Source organism: Populus trichocarpa, chromosome 1 (genome assembly GCF_000002775.5).
Source record: "Populus trichocarpa isolate Nisqually-1 chromosome 1, P.trichocarpa_v4.1, whole genome shotgun sequence".
Taxonomy (NCBI): Eukaryota; Viridiplantae; Streptophyta; class Magnoliopsida; order Malpighiales; family Salicaceae; genus Populus; species Populus trichocarpa.
In genome coordinates, this window is record NC_037285.2 from 15436529 (window position 1) to 15459961 (window position 23433).

The following is a 23433-nucleotide window of genomic DNA, read 5'->3' on the forward strand; positions in this document are numbered from 1 at the left end:
AAACCAATATCTAGCTTTCGAAGTTAGAAGAGTTTTTAGGAAGTGCATATCTGATATATTTTCATTCAGAAAAACTTGGTGTTGTGCTCAATTATTTTCCAGCAATCGAACAAATCATCAGCAGCAAGTTCTGAACAATCTGTCAATCAAGAGACACCAACTATTTAATGAAATGTGTACATCCCCATGAAAGAAAGAAGAAAATTCTTTAACAGTCTTGAATCCATTACTAAAATAAAATTATTAAGATTATAAGAGAATCAAAATAAATAATAATAATAATAATAATAGGAGTACTCTCATTGTGTGTGTGTGTGTATTGTAACATAGGAGAGCTACAGTAGCATCAATTGAACTGGAGCTTGCGCATATATGTATTAATTCGCACGTACTGTGCAGTATTTTCAGCTGGAATTAATCTGCACTTCAATATATATAATTATTGACGCAGCTGTTCGTGTCTTTAAGCTTCCACACGGTCCTTCCTCTCAGGATCTCGCGTCCATTCTCGAGACGAAGCATGTGATCATACTCCATCACCTTATTCGCGTTGAAGGAATCGCTATTGCCTCCACCAACCATTTTGGAGAGAGACTGCAACACACTGTCCATGTCACACTCCTTCTTGTATTCCAGAGTCATTGCGTTGAGGTAGTAACGCTCCATAAATGAACGGGGAACGCTCTGGGAAATGACAAGCCACATTTCTCATTTAGATGTGCATGAGTAATTTTCATGCATTAATTAAGCAGCACTCCAAATAAGAGATTTTCTACAACACATTTGCCAGATTGGTCATTGATTTGATGATGGCATTTTAGATTGGTACTCTACGTGATTGATTTTAACATGATTCCAAATGGCTGATAATTGGAGTTTCATAGAATTAATGATGATGCGTTTTAAGATTGGTTTACATAATTTTGTAAAATATTTTTGATGATTCGAGTTTCTGTAGCACTTTTTGAGCAATCGATTACACAAAAAATGTTGCCCACCTCAAGAATCCAGTCAATATACTTTACATTGCTCACATGCTGATTGATATCCATGTCGTTCCATCCAGGCTGTGTTCAGGAAAATTGTTTGATGATCAAGAACAGCAAATTAATTCTGAGTGGAAACTCGTAATTCATTAAAGAGACTTACTGATAAACCTGTGCATATTTTATCTGCTGTGCTAACATCAAGTTTCAGTATTTTTCTGCTATCCTTATTGATGATGGGACACTCACAATCCATTAAATAAGGCTCAATTTCATCCCTCATTTCCTTGGCAAACTTGGACAATCTCCTCGTTTTCTTATTCATCATCACGTATACGCTGCATTCATGTACAATAAACCTCTTAAAAATGTAATCTCAGACAAGACACCAGACTTTTTGGAGAAAAAACGAAATGACTAGTTGCTGGTAATTAATTTACAGGACAATGATATAAAAAGAACCTGGTTGCGGTAGCAAGAGTTTCACCAGTCTTGCTGTCACGAAATATCCAGTCACGACCCAGACCATTCTTTCCCGACGCATACATCCAAGTGTCTACTTCAACAACATCAGTCCTTTGATTGTTATTGACAGAAGAGCATCACAATATATCATTACTTTGAAACCTCAAGCTTTGTACGATTGTTAATGTTAAAGCATCATGCATTTAAATCCAAACAGAATCCCAAAACTCTTGAAGATAAGAAAACAGATGTGTATGTGTGTGTGTGTTGCCTTACCAGGTAGGATAGCGATCCACTACTATATGCAGAGTTGAAACTACCCATATAAGGTTATTTCTACTCATCTCTCGTGTTGAACCAAAACCATCCGCTATTAGCCCTGTAATTCTACTTTGGTTAAGTGCAGTATCCTGCACAAATATATATATGCGGGGAGACAATTAATATGAGTAGTCAAATTAAGGTTTATAAATTAATTATCGAGGATGACATATATATATGCGGGTGCTTTTTCTTGATAAGCCAGCAAATATATACATATAACAGGCAGAGGCTAACGCCAGAACAGTACAACAAAATCCCAACTCGATCGCAAAGGCTAAATTTATGAAACAAAAAAAAAAAAAAAAACAGGGAGGCGAATACAGACCTTCTCCCGTTGCCAAAAAACATGCAAATCAAGACAATTTACCCTAAGAGCAATCAGAAGAACAATAAAACGCGTCTGAAGGCACTAGCAAACTACTTGGCTTTGTAACAATCAACCTAAGATAAAACCTCACACATGCTAGGGAAATGGAAGGAATGCTAGTGCTAGGTGTTCGGAAATGAAATAGAAACAAAACCTGTAAGTGATTCAGCAAGGCACCAAAGGACATTTTTCTGTCACCGCCTATTTCAAAAGATCTAACCGAAATGTTTTGCCTGTAAACAAGGCCATCTTGAAGCAACCTTCCACCGGTTATCAAATCAAGCTTCTTTGATTCCCAATCTTCAGTGAGTTTCTGATATTTCCCATTGACTGCAGGAGTACTGTCCGCAACAAAAGAATGCGTGTTTGAAGCACGCATGAATTGTTTTACCAGCTTTCTCTCTGGTGCGGAAGTTATATCCATCTCATGCTTCATGCTATTTGCGGGTGATTGTAGACTGCTAGATGTTTTCCTGAGAAGGGTTTGGACGTGTACCTTCACTGGAAAGCCACTAGCAATTGTGCTAAAATCGGCCCTTCTTCCGCCAACAGTCGAGCTATAATTAGGCGTCCCCGACAAACTCATTGTTTTGCTGGAGGAAGGCAATATCAGTGAAAACATCATCCTGAAAGGAGGTAGAAGAAGAAGTTGATGATCTTTATGAATGAAATTCCGAAATACTCTACATATATATATTATATAAGTGGCTTTTGATACGATCGAATACAGACAGATGTAAATTAATAGGTGGGTGGATCACTATCAGCCAAACATCGAAGCAGTTATTAAGTTGGTTGGTGTATTTTCCACAACAGGTGCACAAATAGCTAGCTAGCTAGGATGAGATAGAACTGGTTTGGTACTGTAGTTTGGCTGACTCATTAGACCTCCTCGTGGAATTTGTACGAAAGAAAGAGTAACAAAGTTGTAGTAATATTAAGAAATTTGTGAAAAACTTGAAAATTTACGACAAATATATACGAGACTTTTCACCAGCTGGTTTTGAACTTGCGGTAGAAATGCAATATCAGCAACCAAGAATAGTAGTACGTTCGTGCTTGATACTTGTGTTTGGGTCGCGAATTTTTCCTCTTCTAATGTTATTTCTTCCTCTGAACTATTTGACCAAGCTTCGGAAGCATTTAGTGCATGGTTTGTGTGCGTGTGCTTGTATATAAATTGTCCCAGATGAAGAATTTGCAATTTGTGACTGCCATGTATTCCGTATTTAGCTGTCACAGGTTTTCTTTCATTTTCTTAACTGTCTTTGAAGCTCCTTCTTAACTAAATTTATAGTCGTGACTTTCATAGGTTTAGTAAATAACAATTAGGGAAAATTTTCTTGTATATATATATATATTAGTCCTGAAGTCCTCAATAGAAAATGATTCATATTTAAGACTTACTTAATTAATAGAATATATCAAGTAATATTAGAATTTCTAAATAGTAAAATATTAAGTAAATTAAAAGTTCTAAACTATATAAAAGATTAATACTTAAAATTCAAAATTATCTAGAAAAATAATAAAAACAGAAAAGAGTAATTTCAAGCTTCATGCAAGATGCTTTCGGGTTATTTGTGAATTTCTCTTTAGGCTTGATCTTATCAATTTAATTTATAAACTCTTGGAATAATTATTAAATGTAACAACAGTTAAATCCAATTCCTTGTTAGAATCAAGTAATATCAAAGAAAATATTATTTATTGATCAATAATTTCCTTCCAGTCTGGGATGAATTTAAATAATTTAGTAAAGCAGGAAGTGGGGGGGGGGGTGATTTTGGGAGGCTTCAAACTTTGAAGGGCCACCCCCGAGCTCCTCAATTCATCCCTCAACGTGCCATTTTTCTACAGAGACTGATTGATTGCTTTTACGAAATAATGTTAAAATTGCCCACTAACATGAAAAAAAATATGGGATTTGGGTCATAGACCGACTAAATTGAATAAGTTAATTTTAATTTAATTAGATGAAAAAAGAAAAAAATTGACAGTAGATCAATAAAAGTGATTAGGATATCATGAGAAAACAATTTTGAAAAGGGAATAAATAATGTATCTCAATACACGGCCCATTAAATATGAAAAAATAAAAAAGGTAAAAAAAGACATAAAAAAATTAATTCTGGTTAACCCGAGTTAGTATGACAAATCTATAACCTCGGTAATTAGGGTTGAGCCAACCAGAAATATCCTGCCAAACCTGAGATTATTTTTCAAAATAAAACAAATGATGTATCTAAATCGCATCCCATTAAATATGGGAGAATGAAACAAGGTAAAAAAAGAACATAAAAATAATTGGTCCTAGTTAACCCGAGTTAGTATGATAGATCTGTAACCATGGTAATCAGGATCAAGCCAACCAAGGATATATTGCTAAACGCGTGGCCTAAATCATGAAATTAGAATAATCCAATAAAAAAAGTGAAGAGACTTATATATAAAGATCTTTTTTAAAAAATCGTGTTAACTTTTTAAATCCATGACCCTTTTCATTAAACCCAGAGACCCCTATTTAGAAAAACCATAAATACAATTTTCAATCAATCAAATATTGAAGGATGAAATAGAAAAAATAATTTTAATTATACAAAATGATTTAAAAAATAGCAATTAAAACAATAAGGATCAAAATTCAAATACCAAATAGATTTTATATTTGATTGAAGGGTGAAATTAAAAGAAAAATCAATTTAGCAAAAGGACAAAAAAAAAAGAATGAGAAACAAAATTAACATAAAAAAACTTATGATTGAAGGGTGAATGGTGAAATTGAAAAGAATAATAGCTTTTCTAAAAAGGCCAAGAAAAAAAATTAGAAATCAAAACAATGTGGACCAAATTGAAAAATATAATATCATCAATTTAGATTGAATAATGAAATTAAAAACAAATAAAACTTTTACAAAAGAGTCAAGAAAAAAATTAGAAATCAAAACAATAATGATCAAATTGAAAAATATTATATTTGTAAATTGGAATTGAATGAGGAAATTGAAAACAAATAAAACTTATATAAAATGACCAAGAACAAAAATTAGAAATTAAAAGAAGAAGCACTGAAGTTGAAATATAAACAACAAAGAGGGTCAAGCAGTAATTTTCAAATGAGTAGAGAGAAAAGAAAGGGGGGAAAGAAAGGTCCACCGGTAACAAACCGAACAAGCAATGCCAACATGCGCTGCTCCATAGGAAAAAGAACATGGTGGCACTTTCAATGACACGATGGAAGGGCATTTTGGATGCCAGAAAGTGCCCCACACACTGTCCGAAGTGCGTGCACACCTCTCACGCACCTGTAATTTTTTTTGGTCAAATACCAAATTTCCCCTTAACTAAATTAATAATAATGAAAAAAAACATTGTGAAAAGATGAAAAATCCCCTTGACTCTGGTTTTAAAATCTTTTCCTTTGAGGGTATTTTAGTCGTTTCACTATGCTTTTTAATTGTTTATTATTTTCTTATATTTAATCAAATACCAAATTGCCCCTCAGCTAACATTATAATGAAGAAAACAAATCATTATGAAAATAACAAAAATGCCCATTGATGCTAGTTTTAATTATTATTATTTTTGCTTCCAAATGTATTTTAATCGTTTCACTGTGCAATTAAAATGAAAAAAATACTTATTTGTCCCTAGTCAATTTGGTAATGACTACTATGTTTTGTGAAAATATTTCAATGCCCTTATAGCTGAAGTTAAGTTTTTTGGGTGGAGGAGCAAAACCATCATTATTCTATTCAAGTGAACAATTTTTTTTTGGTGTGGAGCTACAATGTTTTTTCAAAGGTTTTAGTGTTTGGTATTGTGGTAGTTTTTGTGGTTGTTGTTTGAAAAAAGTTGTTTTATAAAAAATACTTTTGGTTGAGGTTGGTTTGGTATTTATATATGTTTGGTTAAAACTGTTATTGAAATTGAGGTTGAATAAAAAGTAGTTTAATGTGTTTGGTTAAACATACTTTTCAAATTGAGGTTATAAAATAATTAAAAAAGATATATATTAATATTGATGGTTTTTAATTTAAATATTGTAGATTTAACTACCATTATTACATCATTAAATAAATAATACTTTATATCAAATATTTTTTATTATTCTATTAACTTATCTATAATTTCATCACGTATGAAATTCATCTGATAAGGACTATAGTTTTCAAGGTTTTTTGAGCGTGCAACAAAATCAAGTAAAATATCATCAGAAACAAAATTGAAATTGCGATTAAATTCCACAAATGCAACATCATCATGCGATGTTCTTCTATTTTATGTAGTGTTAATAAATAATATTAAACACTAGTTTTTCGAGTAAAATACAATTTAAAAAAAAATAATTTTTTTTACCGGGTCAGACGCGGTCCAGTGGAGACACTGTTCACGTGAACAGTGCCCAGATAATTCACCTAGGCACTGTTCACGTGAACAGTGCCCAGGTGAAAGTGAACAGTGCCCAGGTGAATTATTCACCTGGCACGCGAGAAGAAGCAGGTGAATTATTCACCTGGCAGACGCAAGAAGAAGCAGCTCTCAGTTGCTTTGGGGAACCGGCAGTTTCAACTCAAAAAACATGGGTCCCACACAAATAGTTGAGTGTTTTTTTTTTTACCAAACATGATGTTTACGCAGTTGGCTTTAAAAGCTAAAGCTACTGCATAAACAAACACCTTCTAATAACTAGATAGGTGGTCATCACTTTGCTATGAGCCGGGTCAAATTTTTGTTAATATAAAAAAAAGGATGCCTAAATGATTATAGTGTTTTTAAAGGAGCAAGAAAAATGGGAGACCTGGATCATTGATTCCAATTGACTTAATAAATTTGGTTAATTTAATAATATGATTATAAAAAAAAAATCCAACAAAACAAAATGACAATGACTAATAAAAAAATGGATACTTGTCAATATTATAAGAAGATACTTTCTAAATATTTTTAAAATACATAAGCAATCTTATTCAATAACAAAGCAAAAAATCAAATCAGAACAGGATAACATCATCAAGAGGAAAGTAAAAACAAATTGAAGCTCAATTACTAGCAAATCAAATATAGGATGAACTGCAAAAAAAAAGATAAAAAAAACTCAATTTGAGTTAGCTTGCCAAATTTATGACACAGTCATGAGACTAGGATAACCTCGTACAATATAAATTTAATAAAAAAATAGAGGTTATCTCTCAAGCAAACTAAATAATGAAAGGTGAAACTAAAAAAGCAATCATTAAAACAACATAAAAAAAACCCGACTTAACTCGGGTAACTCTACTAACCCACGACTCAAGACATGAGATTGGGATAAGTTCGTAGAAAAAAAAACAGAAAAACTCAAGAAGCTCAAAACCCAATAACCTAATGTCGAAGGATAAAATTGAAACAAAAATAAACTTAAAAAAATAACCTAAAAAAAATCAAAGTCAAATCGAGCTAATCTTCAAAACTCGTGACCTAGGTCATGAAACTAGGATTACCCCTTAGAAGGCAAACACGAAAATGTTAAGAAGCAAAATTCTCAATCATCCAAATAATGAGGGATAAAATTGAAAAAAAATAATCAATCAAGAAAAGAATTTTTAAAAAAATATAGAAATTAAAAGAATAAGGATCAAATTTGGTATAAAAATCAAATAAAATAAAATAATGAGGGATGAAATTGAAAAAAAAATCAAAAACAAATTGCAATAAAAACATGAGGACCAAATTGGATATAAAAATTAAATGAAATCAAATGTTCAAGGACGAAAATTGAAAAACAAAATCTACTACAAAAATCATTTAAAGCAAAACAAATAATAATCAAAATAATAATGATCAAAATCGATACAAACTGACATAACACATTTAATTTTTGGAATGGTAGGCGCAAAACACGAGGTGAGAAGAGAGAAAATAGGGAGAAGAAGAAAAATAGTATGTCGAAGCCACCTCATCGATTGTGTTGTTCTCAACACCACAGTTGAAGTCAAAGTTTAGCCTCCGAGAGAAGTCTCACGCATTGCTCGAAGGGCATGGGCATATCCCTTGCGATGGCGCATGCGTTGGACGCGCCAGCCATTTTTGGTTTGTAAATAATGTTTTATACTTGTAAAATGCTAAATATCCCTTTAGTCAACTTAATTATAACTAAAAGACCAGCGTGAAAATACAAAAAAGCCCCTAGATGCATGTTCAAAAAATCTTGTTTTAAAGGTAATTTAGTCATTTTATTATGCTTTAAAAAGCAAAAATCTAAAGATCTCCTAAATAATAATTTATCTTTAAAGGGTAATTTAGTCATATTTTTTAATTTGAATTTATTTGAAAAAATATCAACTAGTGCATTATTTAAAAAAATCAAAATAAAAAAAAAGAATGAGGCCAAACGTTGCAGAAGATTTTTTAATGATATTGGGTGTGTTTAGCTTTTAAAGAGATAGGTATGATTTATTTATGATTTTTTTTAATTTTATATAGATTAAATTTGTTTTTTTTTTAATATTGATTTTTTTATAAGATTTTTTATATGTGTAGCCTTGTATTTTGTTTTTGTTTTTATTCAATAAATCTTATGTATATGTTGGTTTCTATTATAAATTTTATGTGTTTTTCTATTATAAATTTATTTTGATAGAGAAATTCATTAAAAACAACAAGGTTAATTACTCGTATTGCGAAGTTTAATATTTTGAACTTCATTTGTTGCTTATTTTCTTACAGCATCTTTGTATTACGTTGGTGTTTTATTTCGCAATCGTATATGTTTTTATCATGTAGTTAAATAAAATATAGTTTTGGAAAAAAAATTATAATCCTACTAGAGTTCATAACTCGGTTCACAGGTTTGGCGTGCTAGCCCAGGTTACCCGGTTCATAGGTTTGACGAGTTTACCTACTGACCGGATATGCTTTATGGTTTTTGGTTCGTTAATTATATATAATAGTTTTTTTTAATTTTATCCTTTAATATTGAGTTGGTTGGGAAGTAAACTGCATGGTTTATTTGTTTTTGCTTTCTTTAGGGTTATTACTATCTCAAATAAGTTTTTATTTTTAGGTTAGCGTTTAACTTTGTAACCATATATTTTTATCATATAATTAAAAAAATATTTTATAAAAAACAAATTATTAAACTCATTGGAGTCCATGACATGGTTTGCTTGGGGACTAAGATGGATCTAATCTGTCATTGTCTCAATAGTTTTTTGTGAAAAAAGTTATCATCTTGAAATTTTGTTAAAAGTCAATCCATGTTTTTACCAGTTATCAAGATTGTATTTTGAACCATGAAATCAATCAATTTAATTTGGTCCAACTCCTACGCGATAGCTTGAAACTCGAATTAGGTTGCAAAATTTCAAAATTGATCCATTAAGCAAAGTGTAATAATATAGTAAAAAACATTCATCACACTCTTAATATTTTTTTCTATTTTAAAAAAATGTATCCAGCCTTGCCACATAAACATTGTAACATATACTGATGATTTAGTTTTTTTTTTTTGCTGAGCTTTTTTTTTATTGTTAATGTCTTTCGGGTTTTTATTTTTGCTTTTTTCTTTGTTTTTTTTCTTTTAGTGAATTTTTTTTGTTTAATTTAGTTTGTTAATGTTAATTTTGTTTTTATTTAGTTATTAGACTTTCATGACACGGATCCCGAGTTTAACGGGTTAATCTGATTTGACAAGTTAACCTGAATTGTTTTTTTACTTTTTTTCGTTTTAATTAATTTTTTTCGTTTAGTTTAGTTTGTTAATGTTGAATTTCTTTCTATTTAACTATCGACTTTCATGACAAGTATCCCGGATTTAATGGGTTGACCTGGACTGCACAGTGCAGGCTGCAGTCCAAAAGCCTGAGCTATCTTTTTTTTTTCCTGTTTTTATTTTTTTTCATTTTTTATGGCTTTTGAGTTTTTTTTTTGTTTTTGCTTTTTTCTTTGTTTTTTTTCTTTTAATGAATTTTTTTTTGTTTAATTTTGTTTGTTAATGTTAATTTTTTTATTTAGTTATCAGACTTTCATGACACAGATCCCGGGTTTGACGGGTTAACATGGTTTGACGAGTTAACCCAAAATTTTTTTTTTTGCTTTTTTTCATTTTAATTAATTTTTTTCGTTTAGTTTAGTTTGTTAATGTTAAATTTCTTTTTATTTAATTATCAGACTTTCATGACACGTATCCCGGGTTTGACGGGTTAACCCGAATTTTTTTTTCTTTTTTTTCATTTTAATTAATTTTTTTCATTTATTATAGTTTGTTAATGTTAAATTTCTTTTTATTTAATTATCAGACCTTCATGACACGTATCACTGGTTTGACGGGTTAACCCAGTTAATTATGGGTTAACCCATCAATTATTTTTTTATTTAGTTATCAAACTTTTATGACTCGAATCCCAGGTTTGACAGGTTAACCTGATTTGAAGGGTTAACCCAGTTAATTCAGATTTTTTTTCTTTTTGTTCACAGTGCAGTCCACAGTGGAAAGGCTAATGCCTTTTTTTTTTCCTTTTTAATTAATTTTTTTCATTTAATTAAGTTTGTTAATGTTAATTTTTTTTTCTATTTAGTTATCAAACATTCATTACACGGATCCCGAGTTTGACGGGTTAACCTGGTTTGACGGGTTAGCCCAGTTAATTCTAGGTTAACCCCTCAATTTTTTTTTTCCTATTTAGTTATCAAACTTTCACGACACGAATCTAAGGTTTGACGGGTTAACCTGATTTAAAAGGTTAACCCAGTTAATTCAGATTTTTTTTCTTTTTCTTCATTAGTTTTTTTCTTCCTATTGGTTTTTTTCTTTGTTTTTTTTAATTAATCTATTTAATTATCATACTTTTATGACATGACCTTGCAGCCAGACTCACATCCAAGGCTATTGAGTTTGGTATTGCAGCCAAACCCACTTAAACTTGGGTTATGCAAGTTTAATGTTATTATTAATATTATAAATATTACTCTTGGGTCAGGCGTTGCAGCCAAACTCAAGATTCTTGGGTATAACTTTGTATAAAGACCTGACACTTTTAGATCTTAACATTTTTTGATATTTTTTATGCAAAAAAAATTGACCAGCGGCCGGCATCGCGCGGGTCATGCAACTAGTATTTAAGGAGAGTAGATCATACAATAAAAGCTGATTACATTTATATCCTATAATCTCGTTCAATCAATAAGAGAGATTTGTTTTTGTCCTGTAAAAGATTTGCTTTCATTTAACAAGAAGCATATGTATTGATTGATGTAGTTAGGCCGGTATATATCAATAGTTATATAGCATCAGCCTGCAGGATGGTCGCTAAAGACTTTAATTAATCATAGAGTTAGTTAAAGATAATACTACAAGGACGTAGTCTATAGACTATTAATTAAACTATTAAAGTGCTTCTAATTGGGCTCCGTTGCTCCAAGCTGCCATGAAAACACGATACCTCCTCTCTACCTGCCACGCGGTCTGCAAAAGTCAAGCTTCTGAAAGTCAGTTTTATAAATACCAAATTAATAAATTCCAAATTATTATTTGTCCCATTTTATTTGATTATTTTGAAAGCCAGCTTTATAAAAACCAAATTTACTACTATGTCCTATAATAACCTTTAAATTTACAACTCAAGAATGCACAGAAGTTTAGATCACTCGGGATAGAAAATGAATATAACCTTCTAAAGTCAACACACTAATTAATATATTAAAAAGGAAATAGAGAAAGAATAGTTAAGTTAAGAAAATGTTTTTTAAAAAATGAATAAAATTAAATAGTGAAATTAATATTGTTCATGCACTAAAAACAATCATGTCAAAATGTGGAAGAAATATTTTAAAAAGGAATAGAGAAAGAATATTGAGAAGAAAATTCAAAAAATGAATGAAATTAAACAGTGAAATCAATATTGTTCATGCACTAAAAAAATCATGCACCATTTTTTTTTATTTCTCTAATTCTCTTAGGATCTTAATTTAACTATCTTTTTTTAATAGTAATTAATGGCATTTGGGGGTATAAAAGGAGGTTTTTGTGATATTTTGTAAGACTTGGAGGAGTTCTTGTTAAATCTTTAAACTTTTGGCTGGTTTTTGTAATTTCATGATGCCTCAAAGGATCTATATATATATAGTTAAATATAGTTAAATTTGGGTAAAAGATTGATGATTGGATTGATTAAGCAATTCGATAATTATTTGTTTCTTGAGAGAGAAGCTCAATTCAATACCAAGAAAGAAGCTCAATTAAAACCTGTAGCTACGTGTAAAAAAAGGAGAGAGAAGTAGAGGAGCACAAGGATAAATTCTCAGCATCATTCTCTTTGTGACTTTTTGGTATGTAGCCTTGTTCTTCTTCTTCTTTAGACAACACAATATTGTATAAATATTATTAACTTATATGGAAATAATTCATATGATATGATAGAAGGGAACATTTACATGAAAGAATATTACTTTTAACAATATTTTATTTATCTTTTTTTTTTTAGATTTATCGTGGGTGTCCGGGCCAGTTTGCACGCACCTCGACTAATCTCACGGATTTTGAAGTTAACAACCATGTAAATCTCTAGTGGTCCTGAGATTTATAGAACTCGAATTGGTGATATCTATAAAGTAAATTTAAAATCTAACCAGTTGAGATATACCCCCAAAGTTATGATTTTATTTATAGCCATGTTTTTAAATGTGGATTGGTACCACACCTCTGAGATCCTTCCAATGACAAGAATAACAGAAGGGATGGCCATAGCAGCTACAGTTGATGATAAGTTAGGTTAGTATGGTGATGTCTATTGTCTTTTTGTGACTCTACAAAAGTCTCTGCTCTAGTTGCCTTTCTCTCTGAGTCCAGTTTGCGACTCTACGAAAGGCCACAAGGATTTTTTTAGAGGAGTTTAAATTTTTAATAAGATAATATCAGCTATAAGCATATAGTCCTAAATCTAAAAGTAAGGAATAAGCGTGAATTATATATCAGACGTTAGATTTGTGGTCATTATAGGCATCAATTCACTTTTAAAATCATCAGGGTCTTCTTTTTTCCTTTTTTAAAGAGGTTTGCTCGTCAATGGTGGTATGGTAGCATGCTAGGATACTTGTCTAGTTATGAATTCTTAAATGTTATTCTCCCGTTATGTCGTGCTCCGTTTTGTAATTTATTCTTACAAATCTCTAGTTATTCATGAAAGAACAATTCTTGAAAATAAAAAATCTTGATTTGGGTCTTTTATTTCTTTCATAAATCCTCACAAACACAAAGACTGCATACACTTTCAATGTATTTTTACTCTACACCTATTAAAGTTGTAAGGGATTTCAACATGCATTATGAGTATGGAAATTAGAGTCTCCTAAAACGCTTATTTTGAAGATTGAAGTGATTAATTATATGGCGTCTAACGATAGAATTAACATGTTTGAAATGATTAATTATGTTTTTTAACGTAGAAAGTACTAATATTATGTAGAATTAACATGTTTGAAATGATTATATTATGTTTTTATAGTAAAACTCAAACCCATAAAACCCACAATAGCCAGCTATATTGATAGTCTGCTACACCATGACAACCACGATTGCATCAGTACTTTCCTTCCACACAAAAGATACCATAATATGCCGAAAGGGAACGCCTTGATTTCCCTTCCGCTCGTTTCCTCCTTAAGTGAGAATTTGTTTGTGCTTCGCCAGAAACCACGGCGAAGATCAGTAATTTGGGCATGCATTCTCAACTTAAAGGGTCCGGTTAAACTTTAAAAAAAAAGAAAAAAAAAGAAGGTAATATCAATTTTGAACGCCCAGTATCAGCCAAATTGATAAAAACTATGGTTATTGATGAATCTTGTAGCAAAATTTTTAACAATATGTAGCATTTACAAATCAAATAACGGTTGACAGAAAGGGTACAGCATGCTCTAGAGATCAGCTCTATGAGAAATTGTTCCATGCTAATCAGATGTAAAACCAGTGCTCTGAAACTCCCTGACCTAGAGATAAAAATAACTTCAAATGCTGTCAGGCCCACAGAGCCACCACCCTTGTCTAATATCTCACCAAGTGGTGAGTTGAATTAAAAGAAATCAACCCTAAAAAAAAAACACAATAGAAGTATGTTATACACATTTGCAAAGAAATGCATCTCAGAATAAGGCGAGGTAGAACCGGTGAAAATCAAAAAATTTGATCTCAAAGCAACAATCGAGGAATGACATGACTAGCACAAAACCTCACAAGAATGCTCCCCAATGAGCAGCAAACTAAAAATCCTCCGGAGTATAATTTTCTGCTGCCACCTGGTGATCTGATCTACCCACTAACACAAACTGCAGTTGCATGTTAGCTGATACGTTCATTTGGCCTCATGTTCTGATGGTAAGATCCTTGAAAGTTTCCAGCTTTCCATTTGATTCAACAAAATCTGCAATTTCACCACCATCAGAATGGTTTGAGCCTCCATTCTCAGGGCTCTTGGCAATCTGACCGTACACTGAATTGGATGCAGCTGAGCTGCACTTGCCTTCAAAGTATGTTGAGCAAGGGAAGTATTGGGCACAACGCAATTTCCACCCTGCAAAGGAACAAATTCAACATCGAGCAGGAAAATAAATTTTAGCATCTATATTGCTATTTGCATGTTTCAAACATCTCCCTGGTTCTAAAGCTTATTACATTCTTAGCAATAAAGTTTCAGGAGGTAAAATCAATCTTGAGCTGGTCTGACAGCCAAATACAAATGTCACAAAACAGAGAATTTGAAAAGACACTCATGCATATTTGGATTCCCAAAGATTCAAAAGTGCATTTTTCCTTTTAATCAAGGACACAGCTCACAACATGGCAAAAGAAACTGATAAATTAGAAGGGAGCGAGACATGTAGATAGAGAATCTAAGTCGAACAAGTTATCCATGAGAAAAGTAGACAAGCACATAGCAACTTAGCAGACAGAAGGGAGAAGCAAGAAAGATGACCTAGAGACCGAACCTCTCTCGATAGTTAAAATTAAAGAGGAAATGGAAAAAAAGTTTTCATAAAATATTAACACCACCGCCAAAGATACACCATGTGTCTAAGACTTTTGTACTGCCAATAAGAAAAACATTAACGAAAATAAAATGAAAAGAATGACTAATTCTGTCACTGTTTGCACAGCTTATAGACTAGATAATAAGCATATTCAAATTCTGGCCTGACTGGAAAATTTTACTTACTCAATGCAGCATCTGGGTCATTAAGAACTTCTACTAGGAGCTTGTGGACTGCAATACAGTCTTTGAGTTTCCATTCATTGACTGGTCCAAGTGCTCCATTTCTGTTGGTAAGAAAAAAAACAGGGAAATATAGATACAGATTCAGTTTTGCGTCAGCAACAAAGATGTGCAAGTCCAGGTCCAAACAAGAAAGTAGTACAAACAAATTAATGGAAAGAAAAGAACTCAGATTACTGAGGATTACGTTGGTGCAGGGTCGTTGGTTGAATCTTCAATTAATTTAACAGCCTCTAGTTTCTTGTTAGGTTCCAAGACAGATAGCATTTCAGCCACTGCAGCTCTATGCATTAAAGAATCTGCAGGAACAAAAAAAAATCAACATGTCAATTCTATACAGATATAGTTGCACAAATGTGCCACATGAGGTGAAAGATTACCTTCATGTTTTTCAAAGAAAATCATATTTGCTTCAGTGAGAGATTTCTCATGCAATTGACTACAAGAATAAACAGAGCAAACCTTAGTATGTAATTTAAAACTAATAGAAGGGAGCAGAAAACATTATATTATGAAAAAGAAAAAGGAAAGTTGCAAGAGAACCTAATCAATGGACGCTCTGCTTCCAAGACACTCCAAACAAGTTTCTCAGTATCTGTCACGGGAGCAGTCATTGTGCCCACTGTATGGAAGAATCTAACCTGCAGCACATTACGTTCACAATCAGTACAGACAAAAACAAAGGGCGTCCTCTAACCAGCAGTACATGCATATTACTAACAGGTAATACCAGTTCTGGACACATAAAATACAGTATTTCAAAAACACAGTCAAGGTTAATAGGACTATTGCATGATAGAGGGTCCTATACCAAGCAGCGATGGGAATCAGCACTTTCAGCATCCAACCTTAGCAATTGCTTTACAGCCTACAGGGAAGAAAGAAAAAATAAAATAAAATTAACACACCAAATTACCAGTGGTAAATGCAATTGTACGAAAGTGCCATCCAATAGAAAGCATCATTAAATTCATACTGAAAACCTCACTAAATGACTTAACCAACCTAACTATAGGAGTTGAGTCTCACATATAACTTGTTCTCTTCAGAAAGTTAAAAATCACCATAGCTTTAAGTAGTATTATTAACTTGGTTATTTATTATTGATGGATAATTTGCTCTATGCCATTTGGACTCAATAACATCAGTATTTTCTGCCAATATTACCTCCACAGTCCCACTTAAGTAGACATTAAGTGGTCAACACAGGAAAATGGAAAGGGTTGAAAATAGTGACCAAGTAAAGTTTCAGAAGAGAAATACCTGAAGAGCGAGTAGAATTTTTTTCTTTCTCATATTTACATTGAAAGAAAGCAAGTGTGTCTCCAAAGAGTCAGGTGAATGTTTCTGAAGCAGCTTCAAGTACTTTGTAGCTTCCAACAATGGATCTTCAACCTGAAAAAAAAAATGTCCCCATCAAACTGTTATTCATCCAGGATGAATGATGTGTACTTTGTACTTTGAAGCCTAAGAAGCCTTGAAGCATTAAAAAATAAAAACCTATGAGAAAACAAACTACTAGGAAATAGAAGCAACCTGCAATAATTTTTCCCCATTTGGATCTTGATCTACAGGTTTAACGTGCCGCTTACCCAACTTAGAAACACCACTGGCACTTGATTCTTCATTTCTCACCTCAGCCTCCTAGAATGGAATATAAGACCATAGAATGAAAATTATAATAACAGAAAGGAGCCCAGACTCACAGAGGCTGATTATTAACATACTTTCTTAGCTCGGGCTTCTGCCTTTTTCTGTTTTTGCCTCATCTTCTTTCTCTGAGAAGGAGGCAACTTTGACATTTCATCATCTTCTTCAGCTGTTGACTTTGAAGTAGAGTCAAACAATTTTATGTAACATCTGCATTTGAAAACCCATAATCCACACCAGTGAATATAACAACAAAAAATAATAATTCAAAGAGGTTTACAAGTATGAGATGGCATTCAATCAACTAAAGAAAATACAACTGACATAGACACATCCACAAGACAAATGCATGAGGCACAGCTCCTGTGAAATGACATGCAAGCCACACTGAAAACCATATGAGCGTGGTGTTCCAATAATTTAACTGCAAAACCAAGGCCACACTGAAGAATACCCCGCACAAAGGCAGTGAACGGGATTTGATTGTTCCATATTCAGTTAACTTAGCCCATGTTTCCAAAGCCCAAAAGCAAGACATGAAGGATATGACTTAAAGAGGCCAACTGACACAATCAAGTTGTCATCGCAACAGTTCTGACCATTGCATCCAGCAGCCTAGGCAAGGTATTCATGATTGTATTATTTATGCTAGCACTCCAAGTTTTCAAGGGTAAACACACTATTAAAAACATGGGCTATTAGCATCAGAATTTAACAACGGATAATTCCGTTGCTAAATTCAGTAACAGATTTGCAACGGATTACACATATATTATTTTTTTAATATTAGCAACAGACTTTAGCAATGGAAAATTTATTGCTAAAGGCAACGTAAAGTTTGCAATGGATTATCTGTTGCTAATTGAAAAAATAATTATTTAAATATTAATATAAAACCAAAATTATATAGATCGTTGATTACTTTTGATATGATAAAATCTCAACCGTTTAATTTTGCTGCCGTTACTAATTCAACACCTGCAGTACTCTCCCCTGCACCCTTAGAAACCTAAACAGAGAAAACAAAACCAACAGCTGAAAATTTATTAACTTCCAGTCTTCTTCGCCCTAATAACATCCATAACTGTAGAAAAATCACCCTCTCTTCATCGATTTGATTTTCCTTTGTCCCAAACTTTTCATCTTCTTCTTATTCATCTTTAGCATCGCTAATTTGTTTTTCTTCATCTTCTTCTCCTTCATCTTAACAGTTTCAATCTTTCTCTGTAAACCACCAAAAACACAGACCCATGGCAACATCGCACCAGACCCATCATTATCACCATCAAACATCCTGATTTACCCCTTCTCTTTGTAAATGGGTCGGGTTTTGCACTCTCTTCTTCAATAAATCAGGTAATTAATTTAGGATTTATGTTTTTCTCCGTTGTAATTTAACTTACACTAACAAGTTTTAACGTAACTTTTCCAATCTCAGGTGTTGTTTCTGTTGTGTAGATTCATCTCGCTCACCTATAACTCAAGAACACAGGTAACAATTTTTTTTTTATCGATACTTTGAATAATGGTTTTAGGCTATTAATTCGATAATATAAGGTTTATGAAATGTTTTTACCATGATCTATAACCTAATTATGCATGTTTAATTAAAAATTTATCAAAACTCCCAATTTAATTTTTAGGGTTACGGTTCATAAATTGAATGATTTTAGGCAACTGGACCAATGTTGGTAATTCATGTGCTTGGAAGAGAGTGATTGATGGAAATTATGCATGTTTAATTGAAAATTTATCAAAACCCCCAATTTAATTTTTAACAAGTAGTCTTATTGATGATGAGAGTTCTTTAGGAGCAAGGTGGCTGGTTGAATTGAGTGTTGTTAATGTACTTTAGAAACCATGATCTTCAAGCTTCAAGTGTTCTCAGACGACCTGTTTTTAACAATGAATTATTTGAATACGTTTTATCTATCACAGCTAACAACATCTTTCTGTCTAAGAACTGATGTTTTTCTTACTCATTGATTTCTTGATCCAGTCATTGTTAAATTTGTCTCTGTGCTTGATGTTTCAAGGTAAAAATCATTTAGAATCCACAGTTTATAAACATGGAATCTTATAGCAGCTGCTGTTTTGATTGGCTTTTTTACAGAGGGTCTTATATTCACGAGAACCATTTGGGTTATGTTTTCATATTGCTTCATGGATCACATGTCAGCCAAGGTTTTACATGGTATGAACTGTGTATCACTTCACGTAAAAATTAACTTCTTCAATCAGGTGTCAGCTCTGCAGTTTTTTTGTGTAATTTATTTTTCATGCCTTGAGAGATCCTTCGCCAGTTTGGGCTTGTATGTATTCCTTTGAGTATTTAATGTTAGAAAATTATTTTATTTTTATGCATTTTTTGCAAGTAGGATAGACTCTGATTACTTTTTGAGAATTGCATTAATCAAGTTTAGAATTCTTTATGGTGGTGGATGGTCGATTTAGGAGCTACCAGTGCTGATATTATTTCAGTTTTTCATAGTTTAACTTGGATTTGTTTTAAAGACTAGCAATGGTTATAGCTGGATGGGTTTAACATGATGTTTATGTTTTTTTATTTTTCCAGCAATATGAATAGCTTATTGGATCACAATATAAACCATAGAGTTGGCTAAGTCTGATTGGGTTGCAATAAGAAAACCTCCACCTTGGGCCATTGATTCTTGGGGCTTAGGTAAGTCTATTTTGCTCCATTTTTAAATGGTTGCTTCATTATATCATGCTTAATTTGTCTGTTGGTCATGCCTATCCTAATCTTTTGAATTAATTGGAACTCTGCCTTTCATTGGGACAAGATAATGCATATTTAAATTTATTTTCCTTATAGATCCTAGTTTTGGAGGTTCATGTGAACACGATGCTAGTTATATTCAATTAAATTTTTCGGGCATAGGACTGTCTTTTTTCTTTCCTTATTCAATGACAGTTTGTATAAAAAAATTAATTGAATGATTTTCTTTCATTAAATCTGATATTGAGTTTCTTTTTGGATGAAAATTATAAGACCAAAATGAAACCTGGAGGTGACTGAATAATATATCAATTAACTGAAAATTTATTCTGATTGTTGTTGGGAAGTCAATAGTTCCTTGCTGTGAATTCTTGGTCCTGTATTGCCTTTCTATTGATCTAACTTTTGGTTAGCTAGGTTTATTTACAACTAAGTTATTTCTGCTATGCTTTTTGTACCTTGTTGTTTTGCTCTTTGAACTAAAAGCATCTCCTCCATTATCTGCATTTTTTTGGGTAAAATAATTGGTTTAACACACAACATGTGAACAAAAAATAAGGGGAAACAACACTATTTTATAGTAAGTAGATGGGTAAAATATAGTTTTAGAAGACACACTACAGAACAACTGTCAGGATTTCATGAAAATAGAAAAAAGCACCTGTAAGCATCATCAATTATTTTCACTACGGAGCAAACTGCACAAAGTTTTCACCCATGCATAGCAACATTTATCAAGTTGAGTTAAACTCTGTCAAGGCATGCAAACAAAGAGTTATGACTTTGATTCTAAACAAGAGAGAACCCATTCTTGACAATAGAAGGGAATATTCAATTTCCTACAAGGGCACAAAAAACACATCTGGAGAAAAAAAAAAGACAAAACCTACAGGTTGATTCCCCTGTTGATGGACACCAGTCTTGACTAACAGTACCAAAGGTGAACAATAACATTCTATTGAAGACAACAAAATTCTATGGTAACTCACTTTCATTGTCCGAGAGCAAACCTATAACTCTGTCCATTAGATCCTGCACAAAAAGAAAAATAAATACTAGAGAAAACAATCGTGATTAAAAATGCAGGAAAAAAAAAGACCATGCATAATTATTGAGCCAACAAGTTAGAGATAAAATTAAATTTTCATAGAATAAAAAACCTGCAAATCTTTGCACAAACAGTTACAGAATAAAGGAAAAAAAAAAAGGACCAGAGAAAGGCAGAATACCTGCTTCTTCCCTTGCTTTGAAAAACCCAACAGAGATAAAATATCCTTAAGCTCTTATAATTCTAAAATATGCCAACTTTTCCTACAAGTTAAGCATATAAACATCATTAGCACACTTACATACATGCATGCATACATTCACACATACACATACACACACGCATGTATAAAATAACAAAATAAAATTCATTTCCATCACAAATATTTGTCAGCTCAGAATTAACATTCAAACAAACCACACTTAATCCAAGCTAAAAACAAAAGCAAACACAGTGATGATCCTAGTAAATTACCAATTACCTTGCAGCTAGCCATCGAATCCATCTCTATTAGCACAAAAAACTCTTAAATTATTAAATCATGTAATTGAATTCAATTTTAATGCTTAAAATATATGTGAAAATGAATTCAATTAGAAAGCTTTACAAGATTTATGTGCTGAAGCTTGTTAATTAGTATCACCTCATTTTTTAACTCATGTAATCCTTGTCTAGAACTCCTTGACAGCCTCTTCACAACAATTTCTTGTCCATCTTCTAGCTTACCATAAAAGAAAATGTTTATAAAATACCAATTACATATAGCACAAAAAGTTTCCCTCCCGTACATGAAGCATAACTCTATTGTTTCAGTAGACTGCCAACAAAATCTGTCAAGATCTAATGTCTCATGTTAGAATTGTTGTAGAGTTTTAAGGTTATTAAATAAATTTGCCAACTGAAACAGCAGTGGCCTTAAATAGCAGCCCAGTAAATCTTAAGAACATGACCCATGAACTCTAAAAATACTAATTTCTTAGCTATATATATGTGTGAGCTGGACAAATAATTAAAGTTTGTTTATGTGGTACATATTTTATTTTAAAGGATTGTTAAAGTACTAGTAGTTAAAGAAGTATGCTTATTTCTAAAAATGCTTATTGGTGTTATCATGTTAATTAGATTAACATGGATGATCGATCGTGGATGTATCGTCGTCTTATGGATGGTCACCTTCATCCTGAATACATTACAGGTGTTAGAAGATTTATCAATTTTGCATTTTCAATTGATAAAAATATATATGGGGGAAAAATTAGATGTCCTTGTGTGAGGTGCAAAAATCAAAAGTTTTTGAAGGAAGATGATGTTTGTAAACATCTATTGACAAAAGGTTTTTTACCTTGTTATGAAAATTAAACTGTACATGGGGAGCCTTATGTCGCAGAACCAATATTGGCTGGAGATCGTGGATGTATCGTCGTCTTATGGATGGTCACCTTCATCCTGAATACATTACAGGTGTTAGAAGATTTATCAATTTTGCATTTTCAATTGATAAAAATATATATGGGGGAAAAATTAGATGTCCTTGTGTGAGGTGCAAAAATCAAAAGTTTTTGAAGGAAGATGATGTTTGTAAACATCTATTGACAAAAGGTTTTTTACCTTGTTATGAAAATTAAACTGTACATGGGGAGCCTTATGTCGCAGAACCAATATTGGCTGGACCTTCATCAGTTGGAATTAGTCATGTTGTGAATGATGTTTGTCTAGAAAATCCATATAGGAATCTGGTTATGGATGCAATGGGGGTTGGTGATGCATACTATAATGATAATGTGTCTAGTCCTGTGGTAGCAGAGGAACTTCCAAATCCAGAGGCAACTAATTTTTTTAAGCTTTTGAAAGCTGCGGAGGAGCCTTTGTGGGATGGGTGTACCAAGGAATCCAAATTATCTGCTTGTGTACAATTGCTTAATATGAAGTCAACTTTAAATTTGACTCAGACTGCCTTCAACAAGTTTATTGATTTTACAAAAAGTTGTATGCCTAATGATGAAAATTTGGTTTCAAATTTTTATGATGCCAAGAAATTTATGCGGCCACTTGGACTTGGTTATGAGAAATATGATGTGTGTCCTAATTACTGTATGTTGTACTATGGGGCAGATGCAATGAAAATAAATTGTGATTTTTATGGAAGTTCATGATACAAACCTAGAAATCCAACTAGTAAAGGTTTCAATAAGGCGGAGAAGCAACTCCGATACTTTCCCTTGACACCAAGGCTTCAGAGACTATTCATGTCTCCATATCATGCCAAAGATATGACGTGACATCATTTTCATAAGTCAGATAATGGGGTTATGGTGCACCCATCTGATGGGGAGGCATGGAAGGAGTTTAATCATGTCCACTTAAGCTTTGCATCAGATCCAAGAAATATTCGGTTAGGGTTATGCACTGATGGGTTCTGTCCATTTGACATGTCTTCAAATACATACTCTTATTGGCCAGTAATTGTGATTGTTTATAATTTGCCTCCATGGAAGTGCATGACTAGACCATTCATGTTTTTGACAATGATGATTCTTGGGCCAAAGAATCCGGGGAAAAAGCTTGATGTTTTTCTAAGACCTTTGATTGATGAGTTAAAGAATTTGTGG

At 32.5% G+C, this 23433-nt stretch overlaps 2 protein-coding genes and 1 long non-coding RNA gene across 12 annotated transcripts in view; 1 reads left to right on the forward strand and 2 right to left on the reverse strand.

Moving 5' to 3' along the window:
* Nucleotides 1-204: 204 nt before the first annotated feature.
* LOC7490983 (palmitoyl-acyl carrier protein thioesterase, chloroplastic) lies at nucleotides 205-2831 on the reverse strand. Its single transcript, XM_024583088.2, has 6 exons — nucleotides 2297-2831; nucleotides 1728-1861; nucleotides 1449-1562; nucleotides 1150-1324; nucleotides 999-1067; nucleotides 205-684 (listed from the first exon to the last, which is right to left on the reverse strand). Exons 1-6 carry the CDS (start codon nucleotides 2765-2767, stop codon nucleotides 427-429), a joined length of 1221 nt encoding a protein of 406 aa, XP_024438856.1. The 5' UTR covers nucleotides 2768-2831; the 3' UTR covers nucleotides 205-426.
* Nucleotides 2832-13923: 11092 nt separating this feature from the next.
* LOC7490986 (N-terminal acetyltransferase A complex auxiliary subunit NAA15) overlaps nucleotides 13924-23433 on the reverse strand; it is an 81694-nt gene continuing 72184 nt past the window's right edge. For 3 of the 10 annotated variants that reach the window (XM_052450105.1, XM_052450106.1, XM_052450104.1), the window contains exons 18-26: nucleotides 17114-17246; nucleotides 16923-17030; nucleotides 16650-16781; nucleotides 16198-16254; nucleotides 15930-16027; nucleotides 15767-15825; nucleotides 15574-15685; nucleotides 15330-15430; nucleotides 13924-14687 (exon numbers count right to left, since the gene is read on the reverse strand). In XM_052450105.1, the coding sequence (XP_052306065.1) occupies nucleotides 14479-14687; nucleotides 15330-15430; nucleotides 15574-15685; nucleotides 15767-15825; nucleotides 15930-16027; nucleotides 16198-16254; nucleotides 16650-16781; nucleotides 16923-17030; nucleotides 17114-17246 (1009 nt within the window). In that variant the 3' untranslated portion in view covers nucleotides 13924-14478. The remainder of the gene's footprint in view (nucleotides 14688-15329; nucleotides 15431-15573; nucleotides 15686-15766; nucleotides 15826-15929; nucleotides 16028-16197; nucleotides 16255-16649; nucleotides 16782-16922; nucleotides 17031-17113; nucleotides 17247-23433) is intronic. The other 7 variants (XM_052450103.1, XM_052450099.1, XM_052450098.1 and 4 more) reach the window with 7 other exon arrangements.
* LOC127904924 (uncharacterized) overlaps nucleotides 17514-23433 on the forward strand; it is a 67625-nt gene continuing 61705 nt past the window's right edge. The window contains exon 1 of the long non-coding RNA XR_008058355.1: nucleotides 17514-17660. This is a non-coding gene — a long non-coding RNA (uncharacterized LOC127904924). The remainder of the gene's footprint in view (nucleotides 17661-23433) is intronic.

Excerpts from the sequence above, each read along its gene's own strand:
- LOC7490983 (XM_024583088.2), bottom strand. The coding sequence starts at position 2,767 with ATGATGTTTTCACTGATATTGCCTTCCTCCAGCAAAACAATGAGTTTG. Across the intron at positions 1,862-2,296 it reads CCTTGCTGAATCACTTACAG|GATACTGCACTTAACCAAAG; the intron begins GTTTTGTTTCTA and ends ATATTTGTGCAG. Across the intron at positions 685-998 it reads ATATTGACTGGATTCTTGAG|AGCGTTCCCCGTTCATTTAT; the intron begins GTGGGCAACATT and ends GTCATTTCCCAG.